Source organism: Channa argus, chromosome 8 (assembly GCF_033026475.1).
Source record: "Channa argus isolate prfri chromosome 8, Channa argus male v1.0, whole genome shotgun sequence".
Lineage (NCBI taxonomy): Eukaryota > Metazoa > Chordata > Actinopteri > Anabantiformes > Channidae > Channa > Channa argus.
The window spans coordinates 15,098,327-15,119,411 of record NC_090204.1 but is presented as its reverse complement, the minus strand read 5'-3'; the positions used below and the strand labels follow the sequence as shown (position 1 = coordinate 15,119,411).

Below are 21,085 nucleotides of genomic sequence, written 5' to 3'. Positions count from 1 at the left end.
AATTGTGCCAAATCAACATGATCCACTGTGGCGACCCTCACCTCACAGGATGATCTAAAAAGACAAAAAAATAAAATCTTTTACCCAAGTGAAAGTACTAGTGTGCCCAAAGAACGGCTTGACATTACACTACATATAATGAAACGTTAGCTTTTTAAGCTTGAGTTATACTCTTGTGTTCGTTCTTTGCAGGGGCTACATCATAGCAGCAAGTATAAATATCTTTAAGTACCCTTGTCATGCTGCAACAGCAACACCAAATTACTAGTTTCTAGTGGGATTTGTTAAGTTTTCTGTGCCACTGTGAGTTTTTTGGTATTCTACATTACCGAAACTGAGCAGATAATGTTGAATTGCAGCAGAAGTTACTTTTACTAAAATCAATTCAAAGTGGTGAGGAGATCAGGTAGTGGAGGGGATGGCCCCCATGCCCACTGAACCAAGGTCTGTGTCTCTGCAACATGTAGTTGGATTTCTGGGCAGGTTGAGATTAAGCTAAGTCATAAGAACTTACGCGAGACCTATGGCCTAGATTCGACACAAGAATAAATCAAGCTTCAGGCCTTCAGGCATGTCAGAGATGAACAGAATTGTCTTTTTAAAGAGAATGGATATCCAACGGTGTCACTTGACAGCCCAACAGATAGAGAAGTTCAGTCCCTGGAGCACAGGAGAGTAGCTAGTAGTAGTGAATGCACAGTAGCTTAGGCTAGAGGTCATCGGTTGCCATCACCAGCCAGTCACTCTGAATGTGCCGTCAAATCATGTTGTCAATGGTGATGCATTGAGATCTCCCTCTGGCAAAAATTGGATGTACCAAACTCAACTTGATTGATGCCGGTTGTTCCTGCCTATCCTCAGGTTGTGTCCTTATGCTCATTTAAAGCTGAAGCAAGGCTGGCACACTCTGAGCAGTGAAAAGGGAGAGATGTACTTTTAATTTGTTTTTTTTTTTTCTTCTTTTGTGTGTGTTTGTGTGTGTGTGTGTGTCTGTTAGCTAGACCCACATCCCGATACGGTTAGCTTATCAAAGAATCTACTGTATCTATCGGCCTTGAAATTTATAGGATTTTACCTGCCTTTTTATTCTTCTTGGTACATCTTTTGTGGCACAGTTCAGTCGGTGCTCTGAGAATGTTGTTCTCACTGTTTCCATTGAAGCAACAGGATTACATTATGGCCTGAAGGCGAATGCACAGCTTGTACATTCAATGGATGCCACAATGGATTGGAATGAAAAATAGCTGTTTTTCTGTGACCAGAAGTGCAGCCTTTATGCATCCAAGGGCATGGCATTCTTAGGGCCTGGGTACTAGCCGTGGAGTTTTGTGAACATGAAATATCTCCTTTATGTGTCATTTTTTTCATTATGCTTTCTCTGTCTCTCTCTGCTGTCCTTAAATGGTTTTCCTTGATAGTCTTGCCTGGCCTGAGTTGCACTGTGTGTGCATGTGTGTGTTTGGTGTAATATGTGTTTATGTTCATGCTGTTTGTTTTCACATAATTTCTCTGTTAAATATGTATGCATGGACATTTTGAGCCTGAACTCTGTGCGTGTGTGTGTGTGTGGCACTTAACTATACTTGTGTGTGTTTCTGTGTCTTGCAACACAGGGCACTTGAGATTGTCTATTTTGATAAGCCTGTGTGAAACCTTGGGTTTGAGCCTTTGATGGCTTAGTGGGGGCTGGAATGAGAAGCTCAAGTATTGTAGTCGAAACAAATGCAAGTCGAACCTTACGGAGGTGGCCCAGTTTGGAGAGTTGTACTCTTTCAAGTCCTGCTTTTTCTCTCATTATTTTTCATTAGATTTTGCTTCAACTCTACATAGCTCTGATACGAATCAACCTAACCAGTATGTGTCGCTCCACTCATTACTTGTGAGCTTTTTTTTTAGGATAAGAGAGAAAACAACTGTAACAACTTTGTCCTCCTCTGCTTTCTTGCTCTCTCTTTCTGTCTCTCTCTCTCTTTCTTTGTCTGTGTTTGCAGGGCCTGTTCATCTTCCTGATATATGGGGTGTACAACACAGAGGTAAGTCTGCATTCTGTCTCAAGGCTGTTGGAGTGAATGAGAGAAATGACAAGTTTCTGATGGGCTCCCTGCTTAAAAGGTGTGTGGGGTGTAAGAGCACAAATGTGTATGTGTGTGAACGTATGTCTGTGGATGGGGGGGTGGAAAGGTGGGGAGGGGACATCGTTTCCACGCGAGCGTCCCACTGCCCTTCATGCTTGGACTAACTTATATGCATCTGAGTCCGACCATTAAACACTGACACGCCGTGGTTCTCAGCCACTCATTCCTCACACACATTGGCTAATATTTCACTGCCTCTTTAAGTTTTTAAACTCACGGACCTCCATTTAGCATCCTGACAGAGCTGCTGGCCAGGGCTTTGCAGGGCCCCAAGCAGTAACCATAAGAACACAAGAAAATAGGAAGAAAACTATATGCAACTAACAGCATGTAATGTATGAATGAGGAATTTTGTTATGGTGATGCTGCATTATTACCATTTAGATACACTGTAGCTATGTCGGGGTGAAGGGTGGGTAAGTGGCGAGAGATGGAGAGATAGAATTTAATGGATGAGACATAAGTCATAAAATGTGGCTCTTAGAGTATATAAATAGGGTTAACTTTAAGTGTGCAAAGGTGCAGCTGAGCCTTCTTTAAGGGTAAATGGACAGCACTCATATACTTATTTTTTACCTTAACAAAGTGTTTTACCATTGGCCTCTTGTTGACTTATTCACACACTCACACACACTGATGACACTGATGAGCTGATGGGAGACCTAACCCACTGGTAGAAACCTGAGGATCAGGATCTTATTCAAACCAGTGACCTTGTGATCCATTCAATGTCCTGATCTACGGCCTCACTTTTTCAGACTTGGGGTGCTTCACACATAATGCTTCAAATTATTGGAAGAAGGTGGATGTGGAAAAAAGGAATTTTCCTTGTAGCAGAGTCACAATTCAGGACCCAGAAGTTATACCTCTGATTTAACAATAATTTCTGAATTGCTCCCAAAGCTGTCCTTGAGCAAAATATTCATGTTCATTTCTCTGGAGAAACATGTGATATGGTAAAATGGAAAAAGAAAGACAAAAGAATGTGGAAAAAAGTACAGTACGCAAATGTTAAACTGTTTCCACCACAGTTGATGAATACAAGTATACTTAATCTTTTTATTTGACTTATTACACACGCGCATATATATACACACATATATATATATATATATATATATATATATATATATATATATATATTAGCCCCAGTCCTACTTTCTCTACTTCTTAACTTAGAGTAATATAATCTGACCATCCAAGAAGACATTTGTCATGTAACATGAGCTTTCTCTGGCCTTTTCTGTTTCCCTCTTTTTTTATTTTTCATGTTGTCCGTGTCTTCTTCAGAGGATGTAGTACTGTCACTGACTCATAGGCAACACACCAATAATGCAGTGCCAAGGAGAGCTGACCTTTAACACTGTAAAATAAATCAGCACAGCATTCCTGCTTAAGTGGCTTTTTTAGCACATGGGAATTCATTTTCTTACACTCAAGTTGTCCTTGACCCTGGGGTCTTAACAATTTGTGAGCAGCTCATGTACATGTTCCAGCTTACCAAAGGACCACACTTCTTTGTTAAGGTTTGGTGGGGGGAAGTAATCTTGCCATTATCCGCATGTATACTGCTCTCCTTCAGTCAGTACCTTTCTGGTGAGCTTCTTTTAATTTTCCTCACCTGGCACATAGCTTGTTCTTCAGCATGCCACACGGAGCACAGCTGGCTACTCATTTTATGCTCCCAGACATCTAAAAGAAGATATTTACACAGTGGAAACATCCCTAAAATACTGGATTAGAATTTCCAGTTTTTGTTTCTTTTGGGTATGTCAGGGAGAGAGCCATGTCAGCAATGTCAGACAGTGAGGTATCTGTTCAGAAATGAATTTAAGGCTTCAGGCCTCAGAATGGTGACTTTTCTAATTACAGTATCACACTATCGCACACATCAATTCATCTGTTTTTAAGGAATAACTGATGGATTCTTAATGAGGATGTTTATGTTTAATCCTAGCAAAGATGTTGTCAGAAACTAAAATAGGTTCTACTATGCTGTGACATTTTTAAGTTGTGTTTCAGTCATATATTGATTTATATATAAGGGTTTGTTACTGACCGCTGACTGCATGTGGCAGCCTTTCGTTAGTAGTAGTGTGAAGAGTGCACAGAGAGTAAAGAAAAAACTTTTTCGCAAATTACAACAAAAGCCACAACAAACAACAACATTATTGTTAGTTATCCTGGTAGAACAAGTAGGTGTTTAAACATGTTAGTCTGAAGAAAGATGGTTTTGGATTAACTAATGTCTCAAAGTCAGAAAATGCTCATGAGGCTAGTTTCTAGGCTCAATTATTACAAATACAGCATGGAAGACAGACTGCATCTGCTGCTATTACACTCAGAATGCGGCGTTTTAATTGCTAATTACCTGACAATAGCTTTCCATTATTCATTGCAATTAGCTTTTCCTTGGTGGTCACCTTGTAATCCCATGCTTTGATGACCTTTTATCTCCATCAGCTCCAAGGATGCTGGCAGGTGTTGCTTTAATATGGTAATCTCCTAGCGCCCATTTACATGGGAAACCACACTTTGCATCATTGTGGAACCTTGAGTATGCGCAAAACCCCTTAAACACATAAAATCATCTAAAACAATGCCCTTCCCCTCATTGTCAAATGATTAATTAAGTTGTGTCATGTAATTGCCTCAGCGTGCTGCCTGCTTTTGATATCAGAGGAATCCCCAGGACTTACTTTCTCCCATTAAAGAATGTTAAAATGGAGTCTGTCCAACATCTGCGCCATGTCGAAGGCTGTCTGCAGATCTTATCAGAAATAATAGGGCATTTTGGAAACATGATGCTGGTGCTGTTAAGTCTGCCCTGTCACAAGGCTCAAGCTCTCTTCATTATATGGCCCTTCAACGATGGTATGTATGCAAAACATCCTCTGTATACATACGCTGTCTGGGACTGTGTGTGTTCAGTGTGGTGTCATAATTTATAACACATCGTGACTTAATGAAGCCATAAGCCATAATGCATATTCACTAACGTGGTGGGCTGGGCTGGGATGGTCTGTAGTGATGAGTGCCCAGCCACTACAAATTTACACAGAGTGCTGTTGCCATGCACGGACATGTGTGTGCACACAAACACACACACACACACACACAAAGACTTTGTAAGCGTGAAAAGCTTTTCATGCAAACTTCAGCAGGTTTAACTAAGCAAGTGACAAAAAATGGCTTTGTTGCAATTATGTTATTAATATAACTACTAAGCATTTTCTCATAATCCTCAAATGGCCTATTTTGTAACAAAGGTTTGTCTAGTAAAATGTTGTATTTCACTACACCGTGGGTATCAGTTAAAATTCGCATAAACTTGATGTTGTATTTTTTCATGTTTTTGTACATATAAATTGATTTTAATACAATTTACCTTTTAATAGATACAATTGTTGGATTATTGCTAATGTATGATGGGATCACACCATATTTACATGAAATAATTGTTGGTTATAAAAAACTAAATACTACAAAATACAATCAGTTTAAAAGATATTTACATTTACAAAATTCACAGACTAAATACGATACTATCCTGTCTAAATCATAGCCATAGGTGTCTCATTTTACAATGAGATTTTAAAAAATAAAAAAAAGTTCCCGTCAGAAAAGTTGTTTTTAAATTTTTATCACATTAATAAGCAGACGAATTACTAATTTGCATTCGGGGTTAGTAAGAATGGAACTATGCTGAAATTGCATGTATGCTGTAAATCTGTGGCATTTCTGTCAGGATTGAATGTGTTAAATGAAGGTGCAGTACACTGTTTCATCCAAAGTGTAAGAATGTAATCTGTTCTGCTAGGGCGGTCCCTTCTCCTCCAATAGCTCCATTTGTTGGTCCCGGCGCTCTGTGTTGACAGATGATAGCTTAGACTCGTCTCCTTAGTTTGCCGGCTCTATGTGTCACTTTCAAGTCCCATTAGCCACTGGGACATACTGTAACACCCTTTCCCTTTCTTTCTCTCTCTCATGCTCTGACACACACACCCAACTGCTCCTCGACACTGACTGCAAAGTAACACTCACAATGTGTTGTTTTCCTTTACATTTTCTTCCCCTTTGTCTTTTTTACACTTTAGGCGCTCACTGCATTTGCTGTGAAAGATTTTGTCTTGATTCATTCAGTGCTGTACCACAAACACTCATCTCTTTCGCTCCTATTCGCTCTTATTTTCAGGTTCGGAGCACAGTCAACAGGATCAAGGAGAGGAGAAAAGCACTTAATTTTTCAGTATGTAAACCTCCATTTTACTGTGAATGAATGTCTCTGTGCATGCATGTCTTTATCTACACAGGTTCATGTCCAAATGGAAATGATGATGGTAAGGCAGGCTAAACTTTCCTTACAGTTTTTGTTTCTCATTTAAAATAAATAATTTGTAATAAATAAATCAGCAAAGTCAATGAAAGCTGTCCACAAAGTAACACGAGGCATCTGCTAACCTCTCACTGGTCCACAGTCTATTTTGGATACTCTCTGCCCATTGCAGGTTCTTCATCCTAGCAATGTCAAGCTCTCCGGTGGGTTACAGGTTTCTAATCCAGGACAGGCCGTCCCCTGCCATTAAAGTGTCAGGCCAGTATTTATACCTCGGTGGACACTATTTGGCTGAAAGGGTAGGACTGGTGTAGTGTAGGTAGTTTGTTTGTTTGGGACGTTTCCTATGCAAAAAAAAAAAAAAGAAATAGTTAACATTTTTTAACGCACACGATTAGGCACATACAACATACACTATCAATTATGTACACTAGCATCTTGATAAATGCCTATTTTCTCTTTCTCGCTCTCTTTCTCACTCACTCTCTCACACAGACACACACACAATGCATTTTGTGATCACATGAACTCCACTCCTCTTTCTAGGTTGTGTGTCATGTTTTATGACCAGCAACACTTTGTCCTGCACCTCTCATTGCACACTGAACCACACATATCCCCACCTCCCACCCCCGTAATCCCTATGCTCACACACTTGAAGTCTTTTACAGAAAGAATGAAGAATGATTTGACTGTAACTTGTTTTTAAAATATCAGGATAGTGTTATTTCATTTAAAGCCCACCCCCCTAAAGATGAACACTGAATGGATAAGAATAAAGAATAAAAAATAAATAAATGAATAAAATAAAACACGTGTCTCTGTTGATTGGGTGGGTTCGGTGGCCCCCGGGGGCCCGTTGGTTCCAGGTGCAGTCTGATATATTGGCTGCTCATTTTATCAGTGCAGCCCCATCTAACGTCATTTTTACTGCTTACTTGCCCCTCTCGTGGTGGCAATTTTGCAATTTTCCAATTTTGCCGGGTTCCGCAACCAGAATGTGTCTTTTAGCCATCACTGCCGCCTGACGGTTTTTAGGTAGTGCTATTTTCAGTCATAAATCCAGGTTGAAATACTGTATCTACCTGTCCTTTGGTTAGATAGGAGACATTTGGCTCTAGATGACTGCACATGCCCCTATATATCCTGTTGTTGTAAAACATAAGATTGGGTATTGTGCCTTGCCAGGTGAGGGATAAGAAGGCTTTGGCGGTGTTACTGCATATGGGGTCATTTGAAGACAAATGGCACTTGTCTGAGATGGAGGGGTTTATATGTTGTAATTTTTGACTGACTGGAGTAGTGACCCAGTAGAAAAAACACTGTAACTTCTATTTAAAGAATTAGATTGGATTTAAAAAAAAAACAGTACTGTAACTGTTACAGTATATACATATTGTACTTTACTTCTCATTAGATATATTCATGTATTTATATATATCTTATCCTCAGTACTAAATTTAAATATTGTAGGGACAATTTCACTATATGTTGCTCCTACTGTGCTGAAATTATATTTCTCTGAACCTGATGACCCCTCATATAAGTTCCACCAAACCTAATCACACATCCTCCCATCTTTTATTTCACACTTCTGTCGACCTCTTTATCCCTCTTCCTTGTAGTAGCTCTTTACACGGTCGTGGGTCACACACTGTTTATTTTTTTAATCCCCAGGGGTGGACACACACACACATGCACAGACATACACTCACACTCTCTCTCACTCACTCACACATACTTTGACCATTGCAGCTTGCCTGTTTGATACAAGTGCCTCCTGACCCACCCTGACCTCCCTCTTGTGCACACAGCCAGATTGCTTTGTGAAATAAAGCTGTCAGTTCCAGCACCCAAATAACAAACAACCCCCCCCCCCCCCAATACTTCATGCTCCTGACACCACTGAAATATAGATATAAATTGGAGGCAGATTAGTTTTTTTGATCTTAATTCAAGTTTTGACAAGATATAAGAAGCTAAAAAGTAGTTGAAATCAGTCTTGTCATTAGAAAAATGAATAGGACAAGCATTTAATTTTGTGGACAGTTTTTGTCTGCCTGGTATGACAAAACCTAATTGTAGAGTAGCTGCATGTTGTTAGTCTTTTTCCATTGAGGTCTATAATTGAAACATGATATATTGTTGTTTATAATCCATCCATTCATCTATCCATTATCTTAACCTGATTCCAGCTTTTGGGCATATGGCGAGATGCCACCCTGGACAACCCATTGGTCTATCACGAAGCAGACAAAGGGACATACATAAACATACATTAACACTCACATTTGCACCTACTGAAAGAGTCACCAGTTAACCTGTAATGCACGTGTTTAGATGGTGGGATGGAATCCAAGTAACCAGAAGAAACCTTTGCAGCCTATGCAAACTCTACACAGAAACACCACTACTTGCCTGCTGAGATGTGAACCAGGGACTTTGCAGGTGGCAGCACTAACCTGTCTGCCACCATGTTGCCCTTTGTTCAATATAAACTGTTGTACGTAGTATAAAATATTACATATTTTTATTCAAAAAAATGTTTTTCTTTTCATTTCTGGGGGCTCTGGTCGGAGTGGCTGATGACATATAGCACTGGAGGATTTTTTTCCCCTCAATGTGGGTTTGTGTGTATCTTGTGCTTAAATGCTGCACATGAACAGTACACAAAAGCAGCCAGAATAGGAAGCCCTGATTGTTTGCCATGTGAGGTCTTTCTGTCTGATAGAATTAAAGTATGTAACACAAGAGGCCCTGGAGTTGGTTGAAGCCCCCAAGTCTGAGTGCTGTACAAACAAATGGGTTTTCAGTGATTGCCATTTATTTTGGTTTGGCTGTAAGATGCTTGTGTAAAACAAGGTGCTTCATAGAAGAGATTCTCAAACTGGAACTGTGCAAAGGATAATGCAGTAATCTACAACTGTCCACTACATCTTTTTTTTCTAGTTTTTTTTTATATTGTGACTGTCAGTTTCTGCTAAATGTAAATATGATGATATTTGTACTGTTAGTAATTTGGGTCCCTGTTATTAATAATTAATGATTTGTGCATAAAATATTTTGTATTATTTAATTATACAATACAGACTTTAAACAATTTTTTTGTTGACATTTTGTGAATAGTTGTTGTAAATGCAAATGCAGTTGTGTGATGTACTAATTAGATCCTGACGGACAAAACAAAAATGTGTTACTAATTAGCATTTAAAGCTTAAAGCAAGGAAAATTTCTCTGGCCAAAAGGTTTAATGGAAGTTTTGAGAAAGGATAGAGGGAAGGGAGAAGGAAGAAATTACTTATTTGAAAATTAACATATTTATTATCAACTGATAGAAGTGTGCAGAACAAACAATAAGGTGAAGTGTGCTTATCCTATTCCTGAGTTGTTGGTTTAGGGTTAGGCTAAGGGTAGGTTGAGATTAAGATATTAATTTGATTGGGTAACAGACTTCAACAGGCTGTTCAAAGACCTGTCTCAGAAAGACAAGATCACCAATCTAAATTTGAAATGTGAATCCTCACGTTGAGTCAAAAAAATCCAACTGGTGAACCCTTTTCTTAGAAACAATAATCTGGTAATTGTGTACATGTTCAAACAAAACTTTCAAAGCCATAAAAATATTCACCATGCCAATATTTTGATTAGTAAAATAAGTCTACTTTATTTATAAAAAGTACATATAGAACCATATTCTTACGCAACAGTTAAAAAAGCAATTTTAAAAAATGCACACGAAAATTTCTAACCCCAAATAATTTACTTTTTTTTTTAATCTAAAGCATCCACAGCGCCAGAACAGAATTAATAAATCCATGTACATTACATGTTTATTCTTGAATTAACAGGTAAGATACCTAGTGATTATGTATAAATCCTTTAAAAAGTGTGAAACCCCACAGTTATCTTCTGCATCTTTCACAGCCTTTTCATTTCTTACAGAATTGTGCCAGTTCCCGACCATCCAGCTCAGTCACCAGCTCTTGTCGTGCCAGTTTCCCACCTGGAGCAACCATGAGTCAGGAGGAGGAGACCACCTCCACCTACACTGGTGGTAACATGCCTGTCCTGGGAAACGAAGAAGAGAGGGCCAGAGGTAAATTGTCAGATCCACAACATGCACTAAAATTAGTATGTTGTGCAAATTATGTGTTGAACCAAATGACCTTAAAAACCAACAAACACTAAGTTACTTTTTGCATTTTCAACACAATGGGTGAATATGGATGGGTAAATGAGAAGCAGTGTAAAGCACTTTGGGTACCAATGACCTAGGAAAGCGCTATGTGAATGCAGACTGTTTACAATATCACTAAATCATACCAGTTTTAGCGAAAAATTGAGTGCATTTTACTGTTTTCTGTAGCCTGTTGATTGGAACTAGTCATCATATTTTCAGTGTATTAGGATCTGCTGCTTGATGCTGACTTTACCCTCTTTCCATGTTTTCATGTGGTGAAGTAATTGATATTAATTTCTGTGAGTATTTTAAAACCACTAGTTATCGACTTTTCATATCAATCAGCAGCTTTCAGCTTGTCCCTTCAGGGGTCCCCACAGCTGAACGTGTTCCGCATGTTGATTTGGCATGAGTTTTTATGCCGAATGTCCTTCCTGTCACAACACTCTCATTTTTTTATCTGGCCTCGGGACCGGCACCGAGGGGACCTTTAGGCCACACCTAGTGGAATCGAACCAGTGGCCTTCTGCATCCCAACTTAATGCTCTACCACTGATCCACCAGACCCCTGTGAGCAACTAAGCCCCCATAGTTATTGACTTAGATGCATCTGAGAAATCCTATCTCAAAAAGCCTCAACTTATTTACTGTTGGGGCCTCGTTGCATTGATACCAGGCACAAGAGTATTAACCACTGATGTGGGGCGGTGCATCTGTAATTTACTTTTTGCCCTCAGAATTTTCCTGTTGGATCAGAGATTTAGTCTTTGAAACTGAATAGGATGTCACAAGATTGCTTGTGCTAATTTGATTACTCTGCTGGCCTTGCTACTCGAAAAAGCTCCACCAAGCCACCGTCACTTAAAAAGAACAAGGAAGGCCAGCCATTATGTGATTTTTGTTTTTTGTTTTTTCAATTAGAATGAAAGATGAAATCTGAATATATAAGAAAAGTCAATGGCTTGTCTACCTTTTTTAAAAGGTAGACAAGCCTTTTCTTTTGAAGAGGGCAGCACCTGTAGCTTTACTTTTTGAAATGTTCACTTCAGAAGTGGTCATTTTCCCTGTGAAGGATGTCATTTTTCACTATACAGACTAGTACCTCAAATGCAGCTAAGCCTTTTCACTTCAGTCGTTGGCAGCTTATCTGTACTTTGTGTGCATGGTTGGCAGACTAGGTGGATTGCACCAAATTCACCCAAGGATCTACTTTCAAAGTAGATCCTTGGGTGAAGATTGTATTTACATTAATTTCATTTGGCAAACACTTGGCAAACACTTTTATCCGAAGCGACTTAGAGAAGTGACAAAGCAAATAAACTAGGCAAATAAGGCAAGACAAATAATAAAAGCAATGTTAAAAAGACAACATTAAAGCAAAGTGCTATGAGAAGAAGTGCTTTTTTTAAGTTGCGGAAGAGTTTTGTTTTTTGAATATTATTGGTGGGAGGCTGCTGAGCGTGCAGAGTTTGGTAGCTCGCCTCACCATTGTGGGACCACTGACGTGAAGAGTTTAGCTTGGGAACTTTTGTGTGGTGAAAGAACCACCAGATACCATTTGTTTGCAGAGCGCAGTGGATGGGAGGGGATTGTGGACCTGGGTAAGGCAGGTGCTGCTGAGTTGACAGTAGGCAAATCAGAGTCAGAGCTTTTGTAGCTGATGTGGGCAGCTATTAGAGGCCAGTACACAGATATGAAAAGTGTGTTCTTATGAAGATCAGATTTTACAGATGTAGGCATTCAAAGTGTCAATCTGTGCGGCGTGAATTGGCTGCTCTTATGGCAGATGGTCGTCTTTTGTGCGCTGTATGGCACGTGATTTCAGTGTATTGTCTGTAGGTGCCAGTCAGATTACAATCATAGCATACCACCCAGTCCGTGCGCATTTCATAGTACTAGCACCATCAAGGTATTGTAGTAGAAGATATATACAGTATAATATTCAAGAGGCATGAGAATTGCAAACCTCTCATAAAATTAAAGTTTCAAGGCAATTTTGTACTTAAGCTGACTTTTTCAAGCGATCCCAAAGTCAAATAAATTACTATTAAATTACGATACTTGTTTAGTCTCCGAAACATTGCAGCTATTTGCAGCTGTTGTCATAAATACCTCACTTTTTCAATGAATGAACTCTATATTCACCTACAGAAACTGAAAAAAAGGAAACCATTCAGATATGATGGCGTGCTTACCGTGTGAAGCTCTTTCACATAGGGGACTCGACTTTGACTCGATCCTGAAGTGGGCTCCGATGCTGTACAATGTTTGAGCCACTTTTCGTTTCTTTTTCTTTCAACACTGGCAATTTAGCTGGTTATATAAGTCCATGTTAATGCACTCATAGAAGGAAAACCCACCTAACTGACTGCTGAAGGTGGGTGGTTAGATAAAGTTGACAGCAGTAACTTCTTTAATGAGCCCATTATTATTAAATATGTCTGACACATAGACGATCCGGGTTGGTAGAGCAGTCATCCATGAACCACAGGGTCAGTGGTTCGAAGTGTCACTGGGCAAGACACTGAACCCACAAGTTGTCCCTAGTGTCTCCTGTTTAGTTGTAAGGTGCTTTGGACAAAAGCATCTGCTAAGTGACTTATTGTAATCATTATAATTGTCTAGGACTTTAAAAGTAATTTAACCTGTGTTCACATCCATCTCACTTAGAAAAGGATCTATACATTAATGGGTGGGACTCCCCCCTGTGTCCTGTGGCTGATTAGTTAATGATAAATAAAACAATTCTACCTAGGCAGTTGATTGCGCTGGTAGTTTACTAACCAGCGATCATTCTGTATAAACATGATTCATTTACATGATAGATTAGGTTGGAATAAACCATATCAAACATTAAACTATATGTTGGACACACAGTAGCCTGTGTGGAAATTGTAAAAGTCATTTAATCTCAGCTGACAGACTGGAGGAGGAAACAGCGCAGTAAGAAAAGAGGAGCGCGTCTATACACAGAGCAAACTGTGTGAATTTTAAAAACGTGGACACTTACAGGCCACTTTGTTTTACATTCAGAATCTAAAGGAAATCGTATGTGCATCACATCACCTGATAAAGTCAACAAACACAGCGGCTGTCTGATAGATCAGATTTAAAACTAGTGTTTTCCAATAAGATATTTCTGCATCCACAGAAAGTAGGATTCAGTACTGTTGGCTAGGGACAAGGAAGAAAGTGGTGGAGAACTGCAGGTTGGATTTTATGACCCTGCATCTGAGTTAAAACACATGCGTTCCTGACGGAACCCCACCAATACGACACAGCGAATATACCGCACTGAAAAACTAAGACACTGTGAATGCCTACATCTGTATGCCTTAAGTCCCAATGACATCTTCTCCTCACATTTTCAGGATTTGTTTGCCTTAATTGATAAAAATTTTCTCTGCATAAACTTTGTATTTGCACCTAGTTGCATTTTAATAGAACATCCCAATTGTCTTTATTTTTGGTCTTTGGGGGCCCCAATTAGTTTGTGGTGCTGTAAATTGTGTTGCATTATACTGTAGTTAGATGGTCAAAATATTTGAAACACATAAGCTTTTGCAAAGCACTGAAACAAAAGAATGCACAGACAGACAGACAGGTTTCATATCTGCAAGGCATTACAAGGCAGCCTGAAATATGAAACCAAAGGCCTGTTAGATGAAATCAGACATCTAAAATCTTCCCAACTGTAACAATAACCAGACCCCCTATCTTCAATCTAGCTGCCTGACCCATGCTGCACTGAGTTATAAGTTATTTGGTTATACGGCAAAGAAAGATACATAGGTTTTATTCTGCAATTTAAAGTGTCACTTGTCTTAGTGTATTGTTCCAGCTGATTAAAAAAATTGAGTAAAAATGATGACACATGCTGTGCTATTAATTTCCAGACAGACATGAAATAGTCCCAGCATGGGTGCCCCTAAATTGATACATTTTTGCACACCTTTACAAAGCTGGAGAATATATAATAGGGAGGGATGGACTTTTTCAGGGTTTATGTTTGTCTATGCACATTGTTGACCCATGTAAATGTAATAGGGACCTTTAACTGTGTCAGTGATATTCATTAAATGAATATCGAGTAGTGCTGGGCAGAATATGGGTTGTAATTTTTTCTTATGATTGGGTATTTTTCACATGCTGCCATACCGTCATTTAACTCTATTGCAGCTTTTTTTTTAACTGTTATATTTTAGCGAATTGTATTATATTGTTCACCACTAGAAGTGCTGGAAATGCATAGTGATTCCTATTACCTCACTCATGGTGATAATTTTATTACACAATTACCTAAATTGTTTTTAACAGTGCAAAATATCATGGCACACAAGAGTTGTGACAAACAATTTGTAACACTAATAACTGCATATTTACAAAATACAAAATGCAGACCTAAATTAAGTTAAATTCCATTCACGTTCAGTAAAGGCTGAAGATTAATATGAAGAAGGGATGAATTCAATTTAAAGTCCTAAACAGTGACAGCTCTATACAGTATAGTGAGTATTGGTTCACTGGGATCAACTCTGGTTGTAAAGTGTGACAGCAGCAAGGAGAAAAGACCTATGTTATCGCTCCTTCAGGCACTTAGGATGTAACAGTCCATCACTGCAGGAGCTGCTCAAAGATGTCACTGTGTCATACAGGGTTTGGGATTCGATCTCCAGCAAGGATGATAGCTTGGCTACAACCGTCCTTTCTCCCACCTCCTGTACCCTATCCAGGGGCATCCCCAGGACTCAGCCTTCCTTCCTGATCAACTTATCCAGTTTCTTCCTGTCTGCCGTATTGATGCTGCTAAAGACAGGGAGAGACTGAACGTCTTTTATAGCTGAGGCCACCACAGAGTCAAGTAGTGCTTCTTGCACTCCAAAAGACCTTAGTTTCCTCAGCAGAAAGAGTCTGGTCTGTTTCTTCCTATGAGTGCATCTATGTTATCTGTGCAGTCCAGTTTATTGTTAAGGTAAACACCCAGGTATTTGGAAGAGTCAATTTTCTCCTTGGATTTGGCATGAAATAAGTCCAGTGTTTTATTCTCTGATGTTCCATGACACATGCTGGGTGAAAGTGCACAGAGTGGAGGACGGAGGGGCATAATTAAAATCTCCAGAGATGATGAGGAGGGCATCCGGGGTTAGTGTCTGCAGTTTGTTAACAATGGAATGCAGAACGTCACAGGCCACTTCACCGTCAGCTGAGGGAGGGATATACGCAGCCATCCCGATAACGTGCGAGAATTCCCTCGGCAGGCAGTACGGTCTCATTCTAATGGCTAACAGCTCAATGTCCTTACTCCTGACAGTAGAATAAGCTGCCCATATAAAAAACCGGGCTTCCATAAAAAAGAAAATACTGTGATATACAATGAACTGCAAGAATCTTAAAAAGTAATGATACAAAGTTTTGGTCATACAAACGAGCATTACAAGAAGTAATTACAGTATGTTGGTCCTGTATTAAGGTGCCTTACAGTACATTACATGTTAAAATGGTAATATTTTTCAGTGTTAACTACAGCTACAGACATTAACCCAATGTTGCTAGTGACCCACTGCAAATAAAAAAATTATGAGCACCTTACCATCTTTGTGGGAAAACAAGACAGCAGACAAACATGAGTTAGGTACCATGAAAAGGTCATGTTGTTTCCATCCTTGAAACTAACTGGACTAATTACCTCAGTCATTATGTGCACTATCACTAGTCAAATCATATAATGTTGTTTTAATCATGTAGCATTTACAGCAAATAAGGAAGTCTGTTTTTGCACTTTTCTTAGAGTTATTTGTCATGTAGTAAATGTTAAGTGAACTACGATATGATCAAGAGACTGAAACTACGCAGGGCAGTGTATAGTCCTACGTTTATGGCCCTTGTTTATGAACAAATGTTATGATCCCTTTCACATATCACCAGGATATTTTAGGGAAAACAATTAACCGGGTTATTAAATCCACAGTTTTTTATAATTTAAAACACATTGCATTTGTAATTGTTTTGTGTTTATTATTTTTGCTGCAAAGCCTTTTTTCAGTTATTAGCATTAGAGATAAACTGATTATGACAAACAATTGAATATGACACAACACACAACACCTTATGTTGTAATGTGTGGGCAATGGTTTATGACTCTTACCGTAATGATATTGTTAGAGTCCTGCAATAATCATATTCACAGTTGAGTAGTACATGTGCTGTGTGTTAATGCTCATTGTTGCTACTCCGTGAACCTCTTAGACTATGATTTACAGCGTTTCATTTGCCGGTGATTTGCATAGTCCCCCACACTACTGTCTCTTTCATTCATTCAACACACAGTTGTTAAATCAGTCCGTATGTCACATTTACACGACGGAACCGCCACATGGAACCTGAAAAATCTAACTCGGCAGAAGAAATATTAGTTTTGAGCCGTAGAAATGATTATCAGATTATATTTTTCAGTCCATTTGATGCCCCCCACCCTAATCTGCTTAACACTTAATATTACAACAATGGGTTCTGTGTGATTGATTGGGTTGGCGGCCAAGTGCAGTAGTACAAACAAATGCTGCTGTATGCATATTATAATGCAGTATGGGCATGTATAGGTGAACATGCACTTTCAGTGGACTGAAATCATCTAAAATCATGACTAACCGTTTTATAATCCTAAAATAATATAAAAGAGCTATTAAAATGCACTCTCAAGATGTCTTTAATGCCGTGGATTCATAATATAGAAGTAAGAGGAAGTGTGACTGTGATGGTGTATCCCTTTTAGGACATAAAAAGAAGCATAAAGGCAATTGACAGGAAGTCAATAAGAAGATAGCATTGCACATAGAATAAATTAGAATATTTTATTTAGTCCTATTGATCTGTTTGATCACTCTTTCTTGAACACAACTGTTTGATAGTTGCATTATTTATTTATATTAATAATACAACTACCTGTATAACCTTTTATTAAACATTTAACCATTATTACTTAAAAAAACTTTGATTCAATTAAATACCCATGTATCTAAAATTTAAAATCATATATCATATATATTTTAGTTTGGATCAACATAAAATTGTAAATCATGTGATTTTCATGATGATTCTTTGCAGAAACATTGATTGATTGACACATGTGGTGCCATTGCAATGGTTATCGCTATTTTACCTTTTGGTACAATATGCTTTCTCACAATAAAGAACAAGCAGCAAACAAACATGCTCAATTTCCCTGATATTCTTTTCCTGTTATAGTGGTATCTTGCAAGTACAAGGTCAACCTCTTCTTGCTGTGTGTGTGTGTGTGTGTGTTTTGGAGGGAGTCTGAGGGGTGGGCTGCTTTTGATACCTTCATGCCTTTTCAATCTTTTTGTATACTCAAGTTGGTTTGCAAAAAGTAGACAGTGGCTGTCAAGAGTACATTGCAAAAATTGTGAAAAAAAGTACAGCACATATTTGCTGTAAGCACAAAAGAAGGACAACTGCAAGACATAGGACTTAGAGGGGAATAGAGGGTGAACTCTAGGGGCATTTTGAATTAAAAAGGGAAGGGTATTTTGGGTGTGTGCATAAATGTTGCATTCCTGATGAGATGACCCCACACAATGGGGGAGTTGAAGGTTATGAGCCTTTGTAAACAGGAATAAAGTGCTGGGTCACCAGTATTAGCTCATGTCATCTTCTTGCTTTGTTAAAGTTTTCTTCCCAGTGAGAAAATATGGCCAAGCAGTTTCAAGCAGAATTCAAAAGGCGCCTAAGTTTTCCCATGGTGCTTTTTCTTCAGTGTCTTCCTGAACTATTTATTTCCAATACATTTTTGTTTTAATGTCCTGCTGTTCTATGTCCAATTTGTGTCTGTGTTTGATAGTTACATGGTGATGAAACAGCAATAGACTGGTTGATCAGTTGTTGGGCCAATACCCAAGGCACAGTATTGTTACTTGTTTTAAAGTCTTCGGAAGTTCATAGTTGTAAACTTGATTTAGTTTATTTAGGTCCGTTAATATAATAAAATATTATGCCAGTACTTTGCTAACATCTGATGCCCCATTCCCTCACAATAAGAGTGATGGTACACATTGGTGCAAAACTTTGAATGGTGTTAGCTTGAAATGGCAAGAAGAATAAAACAATGATTTTCTTTTTCACTTTGTAATATATTTCCTACACCCCCACCCCCCACAGATTATGCACAGATCTTTTTCTAACCCCGCTTGCCTTCCTCCACCCACACACTATCACTTGTCATGCATGTTTAGCCCAGTTAACTGACATGCAACAGGTTCCCCTACTACAGAAGTACAAAATGAAACATTCCCTTGTGCAATGAGAACATATTTACAGTAATTATATCTGGGTGCTTGCTGTTCAATCATTCTTTTCTATTTGCAACTACACATTTCAAAACCATATGCTATGAATACAATTACGCCTACTGTATATGATAATTGAATTACCTCAAATGTTAAGAGAACATACGTTTTGACAGCATGACAATACAAATACTTTATATCTGAATTCTACAATAGTTTAAATCCCAAATTATGTGTTTTCTCATACTGTACAATATGAACCACAGCGTGTGAGTATGTGTCATCATACATCATAAGTGATTTGAGTAATATATAAACACTGGTTTGTGGGAAAGTCATGTACAGATGCTTGAAAATCAGACACATTTCAGTTCAACAAAACAAAAACATCTGTTAGGTACAGTAACTGCTGCCTGACCCTTCTTTTTGTTTTTTATGTGTGAGTTTTGCTCTTTTGGAGGTGCACATGTTAAATTAGTTCTGGTGCCACAAAACCATTATAATTTCAAATATCTTTAATTATCACTGAAGTGTACTGCATGTATGAATGCGTGTTTGAAGTTGAACAGTATGTCTTACCTGAAGTGTTAAGTGCTGATATCTTTGTGCACATTGTTCACATACTGTACTGTAGTCCAGTTTGTAATACAATATCTTTCACTTCTAAGACAAATTCCTGCAGCATGAAGTAGTTTGATTGTTCCAATCAAAGGATTTTAAGTCAAGTATCAGTGTGGTCTAAAGCCTGTTTTGAATCTTACATCTGTTGAAGCTGTATTTTTATTTTTATCTCTTTGCGTAAACGTACTGGCTCAACATGGCTTATTTTCTTATTTTGTCTGATAGTGGAATAAACTACTTGTGTTTTCTATTAGTTTCCGCTGGTGTAACAGGTCACTGATTTGGAGACGTGAAATTTAAGAATAATTTGTGGGGATTGTCATCACATTGATGATTACCAGCAGATTCACAGACATTGGAGGGGAAGTGTGTATGTTTGTGTGACAGAGAGGTATTTGGCCTGTGACCGGCAGCTTGTGTTCAGTGTCTTACTGATGTAAAGTGATGTGTACTAATTCTACATCTGGTCTAACCAAACAGGGCTAGAAAATTCAGCCAAGTCCTGAAAAATTCACTTCCTCAAATCTTGTCTTCCCCTGCCCTCCGTCTCAGCACAAATTAAATTTGATGAATTTCCCCAGCATGCCTTTTATATTTTGAAGTGATGAACAAATAAGTTGATATGACTTTTGGGTTTTGTGAACGTGTATGTGTGTATATTCATGTGTTTGAGCATGGATTGAAGATTTGGCTTGTTGGCTTGGCTGTTTAGAGGATGTGTGGCCCTGAAATTGGCTCTTGTCTTGTGGGCTGAAGCTTTGAGGGCTTGATTGTAGCCCCACAGTGTAAATACCCAAACAAACAGGCAGCGGTCAAAATATGCTATTGGTTTGCTATGTATTTACATTCCTCATTCCCTCTCCCACTTGTTTTTTTTTTTTTTTTTTTTTTTTTTTCGGTCTCTCTTTTGCTGTTGGATCTAATTTGTTAAATTGTATGGTTGCTGGCTTCCTTTTCTTCTTTCTTCTGCCCTGTCACTTTCCCACAATTGAATTTATTGTCACACTTTGTGAATGATGTTTGTAATATTTGTGATTGTAAGTGTCATGACTGAATTAGGATTGAATTGTCAGTTGAAGCACTTGTCTGCTATTTCTCACTGTTGTGTGAAAAATTTCGCAATTATTCTTAGATGATTTAAAACACTTACACAGCTGCATTTCCTACCCTCTTACTACATTCTGGCATTTCATATTCATCACACCCACTGAAACAAATCCAAAAATGAAAAATTGAGCCCATTTGGTTGTTCTTAAGTGGCTTTAAGCGCAACTGTTTATGCATATTTGCCCAACTGCTACAAAGCGTACTAGGCTTCTCAAATTTGTTTTCTGCAGCTGTTCTGCATAACAGTGCCATGGTATCATGCACAGGCAAACGACTGGTGAAGGGAATCTATTCATAATTCAGAGAAACAACAAGGTACAAGCTGTGGCATTGTCAGATATAACAAATTGAGGAGGAAAAAAGTTGAATTTGTATCTGCTTACAGAGGTTGACTGCATTATAC

The 21,085-nt window shown here is 38.5% G+C and overlaps 1 protein-coding gene across 4 annotated transcripts in view; it reads left to right on the top strand.

Annotated features, from left to right (window-relative positions):
- Nucleotides 1-21,085, top strand: part of LOC137131311 (adhesion G-protein coupled receptor D2) — a 90,055-nt gene that overhangs the window by 41,657 nt on the left and 27,313 nt on the right. For 2 of the 4 annotated variants that reach the window (XM_067512389.1, XM_067512392.1), the window contains 3 exons: nt 1,992-2,033; nt 6,331-6,384; nt 10,414-10,567. In XM_067512389.1, coding sequence (XP_067368490.1) covers nt 1,992-2,033; nt 6,331-6,384; nt 10,414-10,567 — 250 coding nt within the window. The other 2 variants (XM_067512391.1, XM_067512390.1) reach the window with 2 other exon arrangements.